This window comes from Carassius gibelio, chromosome B5 (genome assembly GCF_023724105.1).
Source record: "Carassius gibelio isolate Cgi1373 ecotype wild population from Czech Republic chromosome B5, carGib1.2-hapl.c, whole genome shotgun sequence".
Lineage (NCBI taxonomy): Eukaryota > Metazoa > Chordata > Actinopteri > Cypriniformes > Cyprinidae > Carassius > Carassius gibelio.
In genome coordinates, this window is record NC_068400.1 from 17,313,477 (window position 1) to 17,333,412 (window position 19,936).

General features: G+C 34.0%; 1 protein-coding gene across 1 annotated transcript; it reads left to right on the plus strand.

Moving 5' to 3' along the window:
* Positions 1-5,002: 5,002 nt before the first annotated feature.
* Positions 5,003-18,149, plus strand: LOC127958781 (UDP-glucuronosyltransferase 2A1-like). Its single transcript, XM_052557755.1, has 6 exons — positions 5,003-6,677; positions 13,915-14,063; positions 15,630-15,755; positions 16,325-16,412; positions 16,500-16,719; positions 16,920-18,149. Exons 1-6 carry the CDS (start codon positions 5,909-5,911, stop codon positions 17,206-17,208), a joined length of 1,641 nt encoding a protein of 546 aa, XP_052413715.1. The 5' UTR covers positions 5,003-5,908; the 3' UTR covers positions 17,209-18,149.
* Positions 18,150-19,936: the final 1,787 nt, after the last annotated feature.

Consider the following 19,936-nt stretch of genomic DNA (forward strand, 5'->3'; position numbering starts at 1 on the left):
ATGTAGTCTATTCTTAATCGAGATGGAATCGCTAAAGAAATCGTTAAAGTTAGTTAAAAATAAAAAGAACGAAATTTTGTTAAAATTTATGGAGAAATTTTTGATACTGTAATGTCCCCTTTGTGTTCACAAAATGTATATATATATATATATATATATATATATATATATTTAATGTCTAATTAGGAAAAAGGAGGTAATATGCTGTTTGCTGTTTCTTATTTTTTTTATTTATTTTTTTATTTACTTATTTATTTTATTTATTTATTTTATTTTTTTATGTTGTTGTTATGATTTGTCATTTTGTCTAAAGGTGTGATATTTGTCTTGTAAAATATTGCAGTTGTATGTTGATTTGCTGGAATTAACGTTTGTAAGTCATTTATCTAAATAAAAAATAATAATAATAAAAAATAAAAAAAGGTAAAAAAAACAATATTGTAATATTATTGACTCTTTATGCAAAGATCTATCTTAAGTTGATTGCTGGCGCTATTTTAACAATAATTCATTTGAATATACATGGAGTAATGCGTCTAAGTCTTTAAAATCAAGAATTTACCTATTTGTAATTTCATCTAGCCTAGCCTATTACAACATGTTCAAAATATCTCCCACTATTTGCCTTTTCAGATCACTTTCTGATTGAGTTATCCTTACAGACTGTTCGTAAATCCAGTTCCCTCCATTGGAAATTTAACAACTCTTTATTAAAGGATACATACTTTATAAAAAAATATAGAAACTTTTGTCTCCAATATTTTTAATTCAGAGAAGTCAGGCTATGCGTTTAAATGGCAGTTATTTCAATTCAAATCGAGAGAGTTGGCAATTAAAAGAAGGAAGGAATTAAAAAAGGATAAAGACCGCTTAGAAACAGAATTATTAGGCTAAATTGATTATCTCTGGAAAGTTCAAATACTCTCTCAAACACAGGAATATGAACTTCAGTTTTTAAAACTAAACCTCAATGACTTGTAGGATATACTAGCAAGACAAAAGGTGCTTCTGTGCGTTCTAGAGCTAGATGGATAGAAAAGGGAGAGTGGAATACACTCAATACAGCCTGTTTTTGCCATTTGAAAAAAATAAATTTTAGAAGAAATTCTTTGTCAGCATAATATATTAATAATACCTTATGCAGATATTCTAAACTTTTTTCAGATTTTGTTAGCTCCTTTTATGAAAACTTTATCAGTCTGACTTTAATTATGACCCCTGTAAATCTTTTACTGATGATATCCAAGTCTTTATTCCTTTTGATTAGTAATGATTTCAAAAACCTTTGTGTCTCTGACCTCAGGAAAGAGGACTTACTATCTGCACTCCAACATATGAAAAAGGGGGAAAGTCCGGGTCCATATGGACTTTCAATTGAATTTTATCAACAATTTTGGAAGATTTTAGAAGGTCCCCTCTTCTTATAGTTTAAGGAATGTATTAAATAAAAGGATTTGACCACAACTATGAAGTAAGGCTTGATCTCTTGAACCCTAAGCCTGATAAAGATGCTCTAAATATAGACAATTGGAGACCTATAACTCTCTTAAATGTAGACTACAAACTGTAGGCATTAGTTTATGCTAAAAGACTCAAAACAGGTTTCATGAAGAATAGGCACATTAGTAATAACAATTTCATCTCATTTTTTACCTTTTGGACTATTCTGGCCAAATTGATTCTGGAGCTCTCATTTTGTTGTTAGATTTTTGTAAAGCCTTCGACACCATCGAACATGTTTTTTTTACTTCAATCACTGAAAGCTTTTGGTTTTGGTAACAGTTTTATTGATATTATAGAAATGTTTTATAAATATATTAATAGCTGCAGTATTTTTAATATCGGAACCTCCAAAGAATTTGGGTTTCATCGTAGTATACGCCAGGGCTGTCCTATCTCTCCCTTTCTATTTGTACTGGAGACTGAAATTCTTTCTATCAATTTTTTTTTAAATAATCATAACATTCAAGGTCTAAAAATATTTGATAGAGATATCAAAATTTCTCAATTGGCAGATGACACAGCATTATTTCTGAGAGATAAAAACCAAGTTAAAATGGCCCCAGAATACTTAAAATAATGTTAAACCTTAAAAAAAAATTGAAATATTATTTATAAATGATTCAACAGATCAGTTTATTGAAAACAGTAACAGTAAACATAACAGTAAAGGACTGTGTTATAAATACCTTGGCATTTATATTTCCTAAAACAAGCATACTTGTGAACAATTGAATTTTATGCCTTAAAAAACTATTATGAATAATTGGTTACAAAGGGATCTTTCTATGTTTGGAATAGTTTCGCTTTCCTTTCCAGATTTGTTTATTCAGCTCTCTCCCTCAAGTGAAATTAATAAAACTTTCCTGGATTTTTTTTTTTTTTTTTTTTTTTTTTTTTAATAAACATTACAAATTAAAAAAGGACATTTTATCAGGCAAAAGAGCTGATGGTGGATTGTAGATGGTAGATATTTTTGATATTAACAATACTTTTAAACTGAACTGTTTATGAAATTTTCAAAGATATGAAAACTCAATATGGTTCTTTATTCCGCAGTTCATCTTCAAAAAGCTTGGAGGCTCATCTTTTCGATTAAGATATAACTACCTGCCTGGGAAATTACCAATTCAACTTTCCAAATTTTACCAGCAAGTGTTATTGGCTTGGAAAATTTGTTTTCACCATAATTTCTCTCCTCACAAAATGCTTCTTTGGAACAATTGTGTCATTACCTCTAGGAATAAGTCTTTATTTTCATGTAACTCTTAAAAATATATACTTTGTTATGTCTCATAAAAGTGGAAACTTGTTGACTTATGAAGAATTTCATAAAGAGTTTCAGAAAGCTGTAAAAGCCATTCCAAATGGATTAATACATTGAATGAAAAGTCCCCTCATTTCTGGAAGTCATGTAACAAAACTTCCTGAGTTAATAGTTGATGGTATTAAACAATTTTCTCATTCTTGTAATAATACAAATATTAGAGGAATCTTTCAATTCAATCATAAAATCTCTTCTAGTGGGAACGCACAGATATCTGATATTCATTGGAAAGAGGCATGGTTAATTCCATATAATTTTGCATGTTGAATAAAGTTAAAGAGGTACACTTTAAAATACTCCACAAAATGTATGAAAATGTTTAAATATGTTGTAAACTTTTACATTTTGCCTGGTAAATATTAAATTCATAAACAGAAATGTTCAAATTGTATAACTAAATGTGAAGTATTCTTAAGTGACATAGAGTCATTAAAAAGTCGTTAACTAATAACAAAAAGAATGAAATTGTAAAATTTTATGGAGAAATTATTTAAAAAATAATGTCCCCAATATACTTTTCAACTCAATTGTATGCTAAATGTGAATGTAAAAGGAAGAAATGTCTGTTTGTTTGTTTGTCCCTGTATTTTGTATGATTGCAATAACGTGTTGTGTTGTATTTGTTTGTAAGAATGTTATTAATCTTGTTTGAGGCAATAATAATAATAAAAAAGGTTCAAAATCACTTTGCTTATGGACTAAAATTCTCTTTAACAGTCCTTCTGCTATTATTTTTTGGTGCAATTCATTATTGTTAAATAATGAATTGCCAAAAAAAATGTAATGAAAAAATTCAGTGTTTTAAATGTAGTTGAAGTTCCTTGAAAATTATTTGTAACTAATATGCAGTAAACTATGAACTTGCAAAATATAATAACGGCAGCTGTATTTCACCGAACAGTTCCTTTTGCACTTTGAAGAACCAGTAACCCTTTTGGAATTGTTTAGGCCTATTAATTCTTAAACTAAATCTAAATTATATTTTCATATTAAGGTTGTAATAATTTTGTCACTATTCCTTTTTTTGCATTTATAAATCTACCCCCCCCCCAAACCTCCCCCACCCAAAATACAAACAAAACAACAACAACAACTTTTAATTTTCAAGCGATTTTTTTTTTTTGTTGATACATTTTTGAATTCCTTAGGCCTATATAATAAAATTAATTTGATTGTATTGGTAGTCTGTGGTGTATTATTTCACACTAAATTTCGAATTATGTATTTAAGCCCCCTTAGAATATTTTGTTCATCTCTATGCTTGTAAATTTTGTGTGTTCTGTGCTGCAAAAACACTTTGTCCATGACCCACAAAATAATTAATATTTACAGAAGCAAATTTGGTTACAAAATGCCTATATATATTGCATTTGACAATGAAAAATAAAAGCAATATTCCAAAACAATTACAATAGCTAAAAATAATACCAATGAACCTGTATCCTTTCCTCACATGCTGATAGTGATTCTTTATATCTTATATTATTGCAGAAAAGTGATGTTTTTTTAAATGAATATTCTTTATTCTTTATAATAAAACATAATTTATGTATATATATATATATATATATATATATATATATATATATATATATATATACTGCAATTGATACATTAAATTATATAATTGTATTATGTAGATATACAACCATGTAAAGGCCAAGTCAAACACTTACCAAGAATTTAAATATGCTAATACAGAGACCTAATACTAATTTGCTTTTAATATCCAAATCCGTTAAAGGATTTTTTAGGCTGCAATAATTAGGTAAACCGGAACCGGGGACACTTCCCATAACACCCTGTGTACTTTCTACATCATTAGAAGAATGGCATCTACGCTAATATTAGTCTGTTTCTCTCTTATTCCGAAGTCACCATAGCCACCAGATCCAGTCTGTTTCCAGAACAGAGGGTCACCGAGAGGACCTCTACATCTATGAAAGACAGCGGAGACCAGGACAACTAGAGCTCCAGATAAAGATCCCCTGTAAAGACCTTGTCTCAGAGGACCACCAGGACAAGACCACAGGAACCAGCTGAGTCACAATCTGACTTTGCTGCAGCCTGGAATTGAACTGCTGGTTTCGTCTGGTCAGAGGAGAACTGGTCCCCCAACTGAGCCTGGTTTCTCCCAAGGTTTTTTCCTCCATTCTGTCACCGATGGAGGTTCGGTTCCTTGCCGCTGTCGCCTCTGGCTTGCTTAGCTGGGGTCACTTCATCTGCAGTGATATCATTGACTTGATTGCAAATAGACACTGTTTAAACTGAACAGAGATGACATCACTGAATTCAATGAAGAACTGCCTTTAACTGTCATTTTGCATTATTGACACACTGTTTTCCTAATGAACTAATGAATGTTGTTCAGTTGCTTTGACACAATATATTTTGTTTAAAGCGCTATATAAATAAAGGTGACTTGACTTGACCTAATGTATACTTTTTAATCAGTCAATATGGTGCGATTATCTGCTTTTATTACACTGCTCTCTGGAATGCTTGATTCTGATTGGTCAGTTGTGACATTTTGAGACGTGTTGTTCCCCACATAACAACTGCCATTAGAAACACCAAATAACAATCTCTAGTTTCATTCAAATGCAACTGCTGTCATCTTGTGCCTCAGTTATTGACTGTATTTACTGTAAAATGAAACAAGAGGACTTGCTGTTTTTGAACACTGTAATAAATGTAAGATAATAAGCAGATAAGATTTTAAAACACTTTCTTCTCATTTAACATCCTCTTCGTGTTGAAAGACTGTGTGATATTATGCCTTAGGTGTTCATCTTATTTGATGGGAACTGTTTTTCTTAGTGAAACTTTGCATTTAAAGAGCTAATGTTTCAACTCAAATCAATATTTTGTGTGTAATTATTTACTTGTAAATAAACGTAAACAGTAAACGTGTAAACGTAATAAGCAGGATAATGTACATCCAGCCATGGCAAAATAAAACCTTTTCATTGTGTTTTAAAAGCCCTCTGTTATGTGCAGCTAAAGATATCGTTTAAGACCTTCCCTTTTATTTGATTGTATAACTTTTGCATGTGCAGGCAGCAGTAGCTCCTCCTCCTCATGTTTGTTCAGTCTGCACAAAGAGTGTTGCTCACTGCTGTCATGAGTCCCAGAGAAAGTGCCAGACTTTTCCTGTTACTTCTGTTGAACCTGAACCTGCAGGGTGTCTCAGGAGGTAAGGTCATCGTCTGGCCTTCCGAATTCAGCCACTGGCTCAATGTAAAAGTCATCCTAGATGCACTGATCTCCAGAGGACACAGTATCACAGTGGTGACCCACACAGCTACGCCGTCTGTCAACACCACCCCATCCGTGGGCTACAATGTGGATATTCTACAGGTACCTCACACGAAGCAGGACATCCTGGAGAATATGGAAAGGATGCTGAAATACTGGACTCATGATCTACCCAATGACAACATCATCAAAGCTTCAATGAAGATCAAGGAGATGCTTGACTTAGGCACAGAACAGAATCAGGCTGTGTGCAGGGAACTCTTTGCCAGAGAAGACCTTCTGGAGAAGTGGAGAAAAGAGAAGTTTGACGTCTTGCTTGCAGACCCCCTCTTCATGTGCGGGGAGCTGCTGGCACAGAAGCTAAACATACCATTAGTCCTCAGTCTCAGGTTTACCTTCGGTAACACTGTTGAGAGACTCTGCGGCCAACTGCCGGCACCGCCATCCTACGTCCCTGCAGTCGTCTCTGAGAATACAGATGAAATGAATTTCTTGCAGAGGCTGAAAAACTTTCTATTTTATGGCACACAGGATGTCCTGTTTTATCTTGTGACTAAATCAAAGTGGGATCACCTTTATACGCAAGTGATGGGTAAGTACACTTAGACTTTTATAAGTCAGCATTAATTTGCTGATGTGACAAAAGCCTTTTTGTGTATGCATTGTCTGGTATACATAAACATAATAAATAAATTAAAAAACTAGTTGTTCCACATTTTTTACTCAAGCGAACACACATAAAAATAATAATTAGGCTCACATTTAACATTTATGTGAATGAATTGCATATACAATTAGCCTGGAATAAATGTTTTTAACATAAACTTCATCTTATGCATATTTGTAAGTCATTCATAAATGTAACAGGTAAGATTTATGTAATAGGATATGTGTTTAAAATACAAAATATTCAGGTTTATGTTTATCATCAATAAATCCAATTTGTTTTAATCTCATACATGTGATTTTCATACTTTCTTAACTGAGTAAATGTAATTGTTTTCAAAATTAATAGACTTGTAATGATTTTAATAAAGGCATTTGAAATAAATGATTAGTAAATAAATCAAAATAGCTAATAAAAAATCATGCCTTTTATCCAGAATAACTGGATGGATCCATATGACTGACAAATATGCATTACATTAAGCTTTTAACTTTATGTTGTAACTGTGTAAGTTGAATTGCGTATAGACACACACCTTTCACATTTCTGGCTTAGATAAAATACATTTAATTAATTGCATGTTCAGCATTTGTGATCGTATGCCCTTATTGAGGTGGACTGATAAAGAAAAACACACTCTTGAACTTTGCACTTCAACAATATGCACTCCCTACAAAGGCATGTTGGCAAACCTATGCAAAATGATTGACTAAGAAAGTTCAGGTCGGTCCTTGGACTCTTTTATTGATTTTCAGAAATATTCAAATAGCTATAAAGGATATAAATCTGCCATGGAGAAAACCATGTTTAAACTTGTATCTAATGATGTGTGTGACGTACAGTATTTGTGCACATACAAACACAAGCAATTAAGAGAAAACAAAATTAATTGGACTTTTGACTCCTTTTAAGTCTAACAGATCCTCAGATATGGTCCCTCTTATCAGTCTCTTTGTAGGATAAAACTTTATGAATTATCTGTATTCCTCTATAGAGGCTATTCTTCACTTTAGTTCAAACTTCAACCAAGGTTATTTAGAAAAAGAAAAACATATTTTCTTTAAGATCAGTCTGTGCAAGCATTAGGAATTATTGTAACCCAAACTCCATCAAGTTCTCCATCTAGAGTAGAGTTATGAAACAGTATTTTCCTTTTTTGAGCAATACCAATGTTTGCTTAATGCCTGTATTCTGAGTCAGTGTCATGTTACACTTACACAATGAACACGATAATACAAAGCCATCACAAATGGTCTTAAATATGAACAATCAAATTCTGGGTCACCAGATGAACTGACAGATCTTGCCAAGAACTTCTAATACTTCAAACATTAATACAGCCACATTCCATTGAAGAATATAAAGTGTTATATAGTTAACATAATCAGTTTGGGGTAATAAAAAAAACGGAAAAACATGAGTATGGAGGTTGTACAAAAACCACTTTGAATAGGTTACCTGAGATTCTAACTCGTCACTTTGAATAGCCTCAATCTTTTCAAACAATACAAGTAACATAAAACCACTAATACCACAAATACAAATAAAACCGTTCGGTCTGATTTATATTTGCTGTTGTGTAAATTTAATATTTTTCAAAAAATTTCATATTAATTGCAATTAAAAGAAAATGTTTCATAGTGTAATTACTAAATGCAATTAGCTGAAAGTTAGAGTTCTTTTTGACCCACTCGGAACTTAACTAGGCTACAGCTTTATATGTAATTTCATAATTCACAATCTTCAAAATATGTTCATAAAGTGTACTGACAAGCATTTATGTTAAGCTAAAATATTATTTAATGTCATTGGTGTTGATTCTCATGAATTAAGGCCTATTTGTAATTGCACATGTAATTATGATGTTGCAAATATTTATTACAATGACATTACTCTTTTTAAGTGGCCTTTTATTTCATGAATAGACTGTTATTTGCAAGTAATCAAATTCACTCAGTGCACTTTTTTCACAAGTGATCGGTTGTTTTTGTTTTGTTGTTTGTTTTTTGTTTTTGTTTTTTTGTTGTTTTTGTTGTTGTACCAATATCAATTTACAAACTCAAATGGGGAACAATAAAATGCATATGACAAAATATACACTTTTCCAATCACATCTCTATCATGCATAAATGTCCATGCGTGTAGGCTATATGTACAATAAACAAAAAAACAATTATTTCTGTTTCAGGGGGTTGTAAGGACAAAATAAAAAGGTACAAAATTCCCGTAAGGTGACTTGTTCGGTTTACTTAGTTTTGTTGTGGCCACAAAATAATAACTCATGGGAACGTGATAATATGTCGAGGCAACAATATATTAATTTGTGGGAATGTCATATTAACTCATGGGAACGTCATATTATGTCATGGCCACGAGATCATTTTGTCGAGGTGACGACATAAGGATGTCGTGGCCTCAATTTGCTATGTTGAAGGAACAACATCCATTTCTTGTGGCCAAGACTTCTTACGTTGAGGGAACGACATGTTTTTCTCATAGCATAGCAACCCGGGATTATCAAAGATGGATTCATTCATATTTTATCTTAAATTAATTACATTACATTACATTTATTCATTTAGCAGACGCTTTTATCCAAAGCGACTTACAGATGAAGACAGTGGAAGCAATCAAAAACAACAAAAAGAGCAATGATATATAAGTGCTATAACAAGTCTCAGTTAGGTTAACACAGTACACGTAGCATGGGATTTTAAATAATACATAATATAAATAAAAAATATAAATAAAAAGAAAACAGATAGAATAAAAAATAAAAGAATAGAGCAAGCTAGTTAGAGGTCTTTACACATACACATACACACACACATACATATACAATTGCATAATAAATGAAAAGAAAATAGTATACTAAAAGATTAGAAAGGTAGTTAGATTTTTTTAAAAATAGAATTAGAATAGTGAGTGTTAAAGTTAGAGGGTCAAATAAAGATGGAAGAGATGTGTTTTAAGCCGATTCTTGAAGATGGCTAAGGACTCAGCTGCTTGGATTGAGTTGGGGAGGTCATTCCACCAGGAGGGAACATTTAATTTAAACGTCCGTAAAAGTGACTGTGCTTCTTTGGGATGGTACAATCAAGCGACGTTCACTTGCAAAACGCAAGCTTCTAGAGGGCACATAAGTCTGAAGTAACGAATTTAGGTAAATGGGTGCAGAGCCAGTGGTAGTTTTGTAGGCAAACATCAATGCCTTCAATTTTATGCGAGCAGCTATTGGAAGCCAGTGTAAATTGATAAACAAAGGTGTGACGTGTAATTATTATATTAACCATATGCTCTGGCTACGGGCTGTATTACATGCGATTGTCAGCATTCAAATTAAGTTTATCATAAATAAATATTACATAAAGTGCATAATAAAATATAAAAACTTTTTTTTATCCATCCTACAGTCTTGTAAGTCCATTAACTGATAGTCTTTCCCCTTAATATGTGTACATTATTATTAGCCTATTATTATAGGTTTTTTTTTTTTTTTTTTTGCTTTAATTTCGATCTCTTTACTTAACATTATGTAAAAAATATGAATTCAAAATAAAATATGAATGAATCCATCTCTGATAATCCCGGGTTGCTATGGTCACGCAGGTTTGTTTATGCATTAAACTCGTGGCCACGAGAAAAACAGATGGCAGATTTTCAGATGTAACACCAGCCACTTTTAAAGTCTACGTGACAGCCATTTCAGTATATATAGATGGTACTTCAGTGGGCCGTCATCTGCTGGTCTTTCGCTTTATGTAGGGTTCGCGACAGCTGAGGCCTTTCCGCCCTGAGCGAGTTCTATCATCGGATTTATCTGTTGTGTTGCAGGACATCCATTTGAGCCCCTGGAAACTGTATCGGAAAAAATCCTTACTTAAAAGACAGTTCTTCTTGTGGCTTTATCCTCCCTCGAGAGTTGGGGGTTTACAGGCTCTTTCTGTTTCACCCTTGTGTATGGACTTTGCACCAGGGTTTGTGAAAGTATTGCTGCGACCGAGGCCTAATTATGTCCCTAAGGTCGAACCCTTTTCGCTTTCAGCAAGTGGTCTTGGAAGCTTTCTCCCCTGCAGAGGCGGGGCTAGAAGATCTAAGTCTTTGTCCTGTCAGAACGCAGAAGAATTATGTTGAGTCCGACCAGCTGTTCATCCGGTTTGGACATAAAAATAGAGGCCATACTGTCACAAAGAAACATATGTCCCATTGGTCAGTGGAAGCTATATCTTCGCCCTTAGGAATTAGAGCTCATTCCACGATAGCATAGGCTTCATCTTAGGCTTTTCTCAGTGGATCCTCAATGGATTATGTCTGTGCTGCGGCAGGATGGTCCTCACTGAGCACTTTTGTCAAGTTTTACAGTTTGGATGTGAGGACGGCTTCTAGCTCTCAGGTTCTCTCCACTTGAGCAGATGCTTTCCCTGGATCCCAACTATCTCAGGTACGTCAGGCGTTATGGTATAGGGTTCCCATACGGTGACGCCACCGCATCATCGAATTGACCTATGAAAGGGAACATCTTGGTTACGTATGTAACCACAGTTCGCTGAATAGGGAATGAGATGCTGCGGTCCCGCAGTTCCGTACCTTGACAGCGTTCCTCGGTTCGTGACATCTGAGCGAAATAGTGCGTAGCACTCAGGTATACTATGCGTAGGGCAGTGCCAATTGCTATTTGGCCAATGAAATTGGCAGATGGTATAGGGCTTCAGACATTCGTCACACCGAGAGGTGTTCCCATACGGTGTCACCACAGCATCTCGTTCCCTATTCAGGGAACCGTGGTTACAAAGGTAACTGAGATGTTAGTGTTGCAAAACCACAATTAATCTGTAGTTACCATACACTGTAAAAAATACGTGTAATTTTAACTGTAAAATTTTGTAAAAACGCTACGGAAAAAAACTGATAATAGGTTAACAGTAAGTTCCCGTACTATATACAGGGAAAAACTGTAAAAGATCTAACAAAGCATTTAATGTAAATTTACAGTAAAATTCTGTTAATTATACAGCTTTTAGAAGTAAAAAAAGAACAAATCAATGTATAATTTACAGTCTAAAACTGTAAACTGATATTCCCAGAATTCCCTGCGTGACACTCCACGTTTGAAAGTATTTTGTTTAAATAATCATGTTTTTAAATAGTTCTTGTTATCAGTTATGTACATTTGAGCTTTATGTTACATCTTCTGTTGCTTAATGAAAGTTTTTTGCATTATTTAAGTATCACGTGTGTTACCATGATGGTGTTTTGTGTTTCCATAAATGTGCACCTTCTATATGTTAATATATACTTCTGCTTGTGGTGAAGCTACTTGTGATGAGCTTTGATACTTCATGTGGCTTTCTCTTATACAGTACCATCTTTATTATTATGGTGGTTGTCAGTAATTTCAAGGTACAAAACAGATTTAATTTTGTGTGTTGTTGAATTTACTGGTTTATATTCACATTTTCTTGTTTGTAAATTACAGCTTTATATTGTAAAATTAACAGTTTTTGACGTAAATGTGTTTACAGTTTTCTGTATTTTTACAAAATTATTCTGGCAATCACAGCTGCCAAAAAGTTTTTGTAAAAACAACAAGAAATTTTTTACAGTGTAGTTTAACTATGTTGTTGTTTGGTTGTATGTTGTTTGTTTGTTTGTTTGTTTTGGGGGGGGGGGTTGTAGTAATACCATGGTATTCCCACTGAAAAAAATATAGCGCTGCATAAAAACATAAAAAGTAAAAAATAAAAAAAGCACCATTGAGGCTACAGTACATTTTCAAGCATAATAAGCGTGTAGATTTAATGCAAGTGCAATTTTCTAAAGTCATCAAATTCAACAAGATATGCATTCAGTTACAATCAAAGACTTTTCATCACAAAATGAACATGCGTTTAAACATTGCTGTAGCACTCAGAAAGCTTATTAGACACAGGTCCTTAGCAAAACCCATGCAAGCATTCTATTTTTTTAAGATACAATGAAAAGTGCAGAATAAACAAACAAATATTTTAAGGTTAAATAATTTTCTTTTTAAATGAAAATATTAACTTGGTCTGGTTAAGTAAATGCAAGTACAGTCATACACTTTATAATAGCTCCATAAAAAAACATTGGCTTATTGTATTGTATTGTAAGTAGATTTATTTTTGAAGTGCATTGTGATTCAGAACTAAAATAATCAACCAAAACCAACCAACCAAAATATTTCTGAATCCCGACTCTTGCTACTTAGCAACTTTAGAACATACCATTCACCTTCATACAACTTGTATCTCTTTCTAAAAGAATGCAAAGGATGATTGATCACAATCACACATTTTTAGAGAGGAAAACCAGGTTATTGATCCTTTGCAAAACATCAGAAGGTTTCTTGTTTCTACTGTCAGTACGTAATTACACACCATTTTTCCAGTTCAAGTCCACCAACATTAATCCACTATCCTGTCTGGTGTGTTCATATCTGGAAAAAATGGCAGATTCCAAGGTATGATTGGTCTGATAGTCTGTCAGTCAAACTCCCAGCAAAGGATCAATTGAGAATAGTTGTCTTCATTGTTTTTGTTAGTGCAGTATAATCACCTCTAGTGTCAACTAAAAGTGCATCAGTAAAGTCTCTCAGTGCTCTTATCCAGAAGCAGATATATTTCACTATGATTTCTGGAAATGTATTTGTGTTTCTACTGCTGTGTTGAGTAGCGGCTGGTAATGCTGGCAAGGTTTTGGTGTTGCCAGGAGAGTACAGCCACTGGCACAACATGCATGCGCCCTTGACGCATTGACGATTAAAAAATCCTTTCTTTGCAGTTTTCTTGAGTACTGATGAAGGCTGCTGTAAATAAAAAAAAAAGAAAACAAAAATATTAAATGGTTAATAGTATGAAAACCAACAAGTAGCATTTTTCTTTTTCTTTTTTATAATTATTTATTATGTGGTCCAACAGGTCTGGGGTTTTGTACTCTTTAAGGTTTTGTAGATGACTGTATACCTGAAATCGAATTTTTATTGCAGTATAGTGTATAGTGTAGGTGCACTCATGTACTCAAGTGTGTATTGAAAGAGATCAGGACAAGAAGGCTGTAGATTAAGTAGATAAATCAGAAGAAAGCAACATTTTTAAACTTGATCTGTACATCAACTGTGGCACTGTATCTCTGCATGTCACAGGAAAACCCACTACAATGTGTGAGACCATGGGAAAAGCCGACATCTGGTTGATTAGAACATACTGGGATTTTGAGTATCCACGCCCACTTCTGCCTAATTTTAAATTTGTTGGAGGACTACACTGCAAACCCGCCAAGCCTCTGCCAAAGGTAATGACTTTGCTTTGACTCTGTTTTGAAATATCTGCTCTTCTGAAATATTCTTGATTCTTGAAATTCACGATGATATTCTTATTTTTATTTTTATTTTTTTTTGCATCATTGCATCAATCCTTGAATTAACCAAGTAATATTATAACTTCATGCCTTGGGATTATGTAAGGAGCAGCACTTAATTTAGCTCCTAATATGCTATGTGGCAGTACAGTCCTCAAAGTCTGACTTCAGCAGGCATAAATTGTACAATCATGGCCAAATGTTTTGGCAGTGACATTTTGTGTTTTGCAAAGTTTGCTGCTTAAGCTGTTGTGGTGTTCATTCACATTGTTTCTAGATTATTGTGGAGAGTGATCCAATGCATTTGAAATAATTGCTGAAACTTCATTGACCAAAAGATTTACTTTTCACAAAAAAAAAAAAAAAAAATGTTACTGTTTTCTGATCCTGAAACAAAATGACCTGCTTACATTAATTCACTAAGCATATCAGCAGAACATGTGAAAATGTGAATGAGTACTAGTCAGGTGAAATCACTGTCATACTAATTAGAAAATAGATTTTTCGGAGAAGAAAAGGTAAACGCTACCATGAGCCCTGTTACATGCCAACTGTGAAGCACCCTGAGACCATCCATGTGTGGGGTTGCTTTTCAACCAAGGGAGTGGACTCTCTCATAATTCTGCCCAAAAACATTTCAAGGAATTAAGAATGGTATCACAACATTTATGCAATTGCGACTTCTTCCAATGATCCATGAACAGTTTGGTGATGATCTGTGCTTTTTCCAGCATGAACGTAGCACCATGTCATAAAGCAAGAGTGATAAAGAAGTGGATCAAAGATCATTACATTGAAATTTTGGATCCGTGGCCTTTATTTATACAGCACTTATTACATTACAGATTGTGTCAAAGCAGCTTTACAGTATCAAGGAAAATGGTGGGGGGGGCAGTTCTCCCCGGGCCAGAATAACCAGCAGGTTACCAGCAGATCCATGCTGCAGCAAGCAGCATAACATGATCACCACGTTTTGAGCACCACCTAGTCACAAAAACTATAGACCTGTTAACATTCACACATAGTTACATGCTCATCACATTTTCATCACATTCACTTTGAATGCTTAATACAATGTAGTTCACCTTAGTCTTTCATGTGCAGTTATATCAGGATGTAGGATCAGCAGATCTTAAATTTGTAATCCCACACTACATTGACCTCAAAAGATACTGTGGATTTGCAGTGTCAATCCCAGTCTGTAAACTACACGTGGCATACTTTGACCATTATAGCTTATTTCTGATAGAAAATCAGTTCCGTTTTAAGCCACTAATGAAATGCTAGATATGGGGGAAAAGGCAATAATTTAACAGGATTTTATACATGCAGTTTGTAATTATAAAGTTTGCTGCACAGATGGCACAGACACTGAATATCCCACACTTCCTGTCACTCCACTTTGTGATCAGATGTGTGCATCACCGTCCTGCATGATCATATGAGCTTCACAGAGAGAGTGTGACAGTGACAGTATGTGCTCATATCTATGTCTTTTAGGAGGAGTTTGTTCAGAGCTCAGGAGATCATGGCATCATTGTGTTCTCATTGGGTTCCATGATCAGCAACCTGACAATGGAAAGAGCAAACACCATTGCTTCTGCTCTTGCCCAGATCCCACAAAAGGTGTGTACCTTTTTATCTTTTCATAGCAATAGAACAGCTGCCTTGGCTCTGGAAATACTTTTTCAGTAATTTTGTCTGTAGGGGTTTCAATACCAAAATCCAAAAGGTACAAGACTATGTACTTAATGTCTTTAATGAGGCACAATTTGGACAGTTCAGCCAAAAATGAAAATGCTCTTATCAATTACTCAATGCCACGTTGTTTCAAGTGATATAAATTAAGCACTTTAGAGCACTTAGATTGTGTCTGAGAAGATACAATCGCTTTACATGGTCAAGCTAGCACATGTTAGCTTCACTGTTTGTCATATTTGAGGTTATCTATGTATATGATTATATGCAAATTAAATTAAAAAAATATTCTGCTCATCATACAGAGCAATAATGTACTATTTTACCCTCAGAGTTTAGGTGTTTTAAAAGGGTTACCAGAATACATTATTAAAAAAAAAAAAAAAAAAAAAAATTATACCGAACAGAACTTTTCTATAAATTTACTGCTCGGGTGTTCATATGCTCAGTGTCTCAGAGCAACTGTTGATAAATTCCCCATATGTGCATTTGCATAGGTCGTTTGGCGTTATCATGGCAAAACACCAGAAACTCTTGCTCCCAATACAAAAATCTATGACTGGATCCCACAGAATGATTTGCTTGGTAAGGAAAGGGTTGTCATTTGGGCTCAGTATACATGAAGGACTTTAACTGACATTGTATAGATGCAGACTTTATTTTATATGATAGGTCATCCAAAAACGAAGGCCTTCATTACCCATGGTGGGACAAATGGACTGTATGAGGCTATTTATCATGGTGTCCCAATGGTGGGCTTGCCACTGTTTGCTGACCAGCCTGATAACCTAATGCACATGAAAACCAAAGGAGCTGCTGTTGTTCTTGACATCAACCAAATGCAGTCCGAAGACCTGGTGGATGCGCTCAAGACTGTCTTAAATAATCCATCGTGAGTTATGTCTAAAGGACTTTTCCAGTTAGTTTCCTTAATTTAGAAACAACACTTAACTGTTTTTAGTCAGAACGCTAGAAACAGGGTGGAAAAAGTTTGTGTATTACTACATTTATATTGGATTTTGAACAAAAACTTCATTGCAATTATAAATTTAACCGAAAAAAAAAACATAATTCCATTTCTTCTCTAATCAGATACAAGGAGAGCATCATGAGAATATCCAGAATTCACCATGACCAGCCAATGAAGCCTCTGGACCAGGCAGTTTACTGGATTGAATTTGTGATGCGGAATAAAGGAGCTAAACATCTGAGAGTTCAGGCACATGATCTGAGCTGGTATCAGTACCACTGCCTGGACGTAGTGGCCTTCTTACTCTCGATTGTTGCACTGATCACGTTCCTCTTAATTAAAACATGCTGTTTCCTTTTCCGCAAATGTTTCAGAAAGACTCATCCTGATGCCAAAGCAAAAAAAGAGTAAAACAGAGTGAATGTGACGTAGGTTCCCAGAGAAGTATTTCCTTCAATTGACTGTGGTACATGTCTCCTCATCACATGTATACGATGGCCAGAGTGCATTCTGACTACATTCCAAACTGTATGTTCTTATTAAAACGAATACATGTGAATGTTATAATAATTATGTACAATAATTACCTAAATAAAATAAAAACATTTAATATAATAGATATTACTGTCAAGGGCGATTTATTTACTTCATAATTTTCAGGCCCTTTAGAATTATCTAAAATCTATTGCAAAATTTTATTTTGTATGACTCTGCCCAAATTATAAATATGGTGTATTGGAAAAACTATGTTGTTTCCAAGTTCAGCAGGTCAGAGTTAGATTTTAGATTAAATTTATGCCTGCCCTATTCAGTTATATTTTATACCTATCTATGCAATACAGTGGAATACTGCTCTTTTATATATATATATATATATATATATATATATATATATATATATATATATATATATATATATATCCTCGTTGGGGGCTGAGACCCCAAAAAATTAAAACATCTCTGTTCTGTAGTCCATAAGCGCCCTCTGCTGTCAAACTGTGGATTTACAAATTCATTCAGTCTGCCAAATTTTTTTTTTAAGACCAATGCAAAATCAGACCAGATTTTTGTTGTAAATCTTGGTGGAATATAGCCTACCTTGTTATCAGAAGTGTTGAGATTTTTAGAATGCATATTAACTTATGTAGAACTGTTTATGGAGAAGATAATTGTATATTTTTTTAAATAGTCAAAACTTTATTTGAACGTAGTATGTTCAAGTATGTTAGTTAACATGTAATGAATATTTTTTGTTAGTTTAAAATCTGGCCATGATTTTTTAAATGTTTTATTTCACTGTTTTGGCAAATAAAAATGCATTGTGCTGCTAATTTCATTTGTTGGCTTATTTCATAAAATTGGTACAATTATTTCAGTGTGTGTATCAGTACTTTTTTAATATATACAGCAGATTTTAACAACGCTGTGTATCACATATGTATTGATACATTATTTAAAAGATTTAAGTACTGTATAACATTGGTAGCTGTCAGCCTCTTTCATTTTTAAAAAGTAGATCCCGAATGAAATAAGGTTGGAGACCCCTGATCTATCCCGTATCTGGATCCTCTTTACTAGCACTGCACTTATCCACAGACAGTTACTTAAAGAGATACTCCACCCCAAAATGAAAATGTTGTCATTAATCACTTACCCCCCATGTCGTTCCTAACCAGTAAAAACTTAGTTTGTCTTCAGAACACAATTTAAGATATTTTGGATGGTCTTTAGCCATGCCAGTAATAAAGAACATTCATTGATGTCTGATAGACACAGGCTTTATTTTATATTATTATATTAGGTACATGTAGTTACACGTTAGTACATTATCTATTGAATCAGTTAAACCTAAAGGATATCGGGCTACATCTACAATAATCCTGATACATTTAAAGACAGAGTTTTCATTTTAAAATGCTCTGTCCACATTAGCATTTTCAGGCTATTTCTTTAAAGCTCATTGAGATGATGCAGACGGAAAAGACAAAAGTTTTCACGCAGTTGTTCTGGCAGGATCATTTTATTTACGGAAGTATCTCATCCTTCACTTCCATGTTGTGCTCACTCATGATTGATCTAAAATGCATCTGCTGCTGGAAAGCAATTGTTCGTAAATTTCATCTTTTTAGGACTGTAATATGAAGAGTGTACAAAGGAAATATCATTAGCAACAGTATGAAAGTGACTTGCACATAACAGGCACAATTACCAGTATAAACATCTATTGGTACAATATGTATCACGACTAAACATGCGTCTCCTGTTCCTGGGTTTCTCCTGATGTCTAGGGTGAGTGGGTCTTTAAAGATTCAGTTGCCCTACTTTTGAAGTTGGGTAGTGTAGATGTCACTGAGTATAGGCAGTGACGAATTGATGGCACGCTCAGCAGCCCTCACTACCCGCTGCGGGTCCTATCGCTGACCAATAGAATTTGGTCAGCTGGTTTTGATGGAGGTGGGCATGTTTGAACTTGGTAAAGCCTCTGTTGGGCCTCCTCCACATGGTGGGAGATGTATGTGTACCAGGTGAGGTCAGTGGAGATGTGCAGGACAAGAAATGTAAAGCTGTAATGTAAAATGTATCTCTCTTCCTAATACCTTGGATAATCCATTGAAGAATGTAAATTCTTTCATCATTTACTCACTACACTTATACTGTCCCAGATAAAGATTACTTTTTTTCTTCAGATGAACGCGAAGATTTTTAGTTCATATAATGCAAGTGTACAGGACCGCTTCAGAAACCACGCAAAATGAACACAGGGGTCAACTTTAAAATGTTAGTATTTGTGTTTCTTACATACGCTGTCATTTTGCTTGAGAAGAGACTGAATCATAAGGTTCAATTTATATTCACTTTGTGTATTGAAGTGGCCTTTGTTGGATGTGCTACTTATATAATATGCAGATAGATATATATATAATATTTCTAAAACTCTTCCTTTTTTTTCAATCGAAAGAAAGACATATACATATGGGGTGCCATGGGGGTGTAAAGGTTGAAGTATTACTCTTTAATGGTTGTGTTATTGTGTTCCGCTATGTTGCATTTTAATTATTGTTGTATGAACTAGACAGATGTGTTTAACCTGTGCCTTTGTTTTTTTTTTTTTGTTTACACCTTTTAGCCAAACTTTTGC

Bases quoted from the DNA above. Each gene is read 5' to 3' on its own strand.
- LOC127958781 (XM_052557755.1), top strand. From the start codon at position 5,909: ATGTTTGTTCAGTCTGCACAAAGAGTGTTGCTCACTGCTGTCATGAGT. The intron at 14,064-15,629 runs GTAATGACTTTG...TATGTCTTTTAG, and splicing joins CCGCCAAGCCTCTGCCAAAG to GAGGAGTTTGTTCAGAGCTC. The intron at 16,720-16,919 runs GTGAGTTATGTC...TTCTCTAATCAG, and splicing joins ACTGTCTTAAATAATCCATC to ATACAAGGAGAGCATCATGA.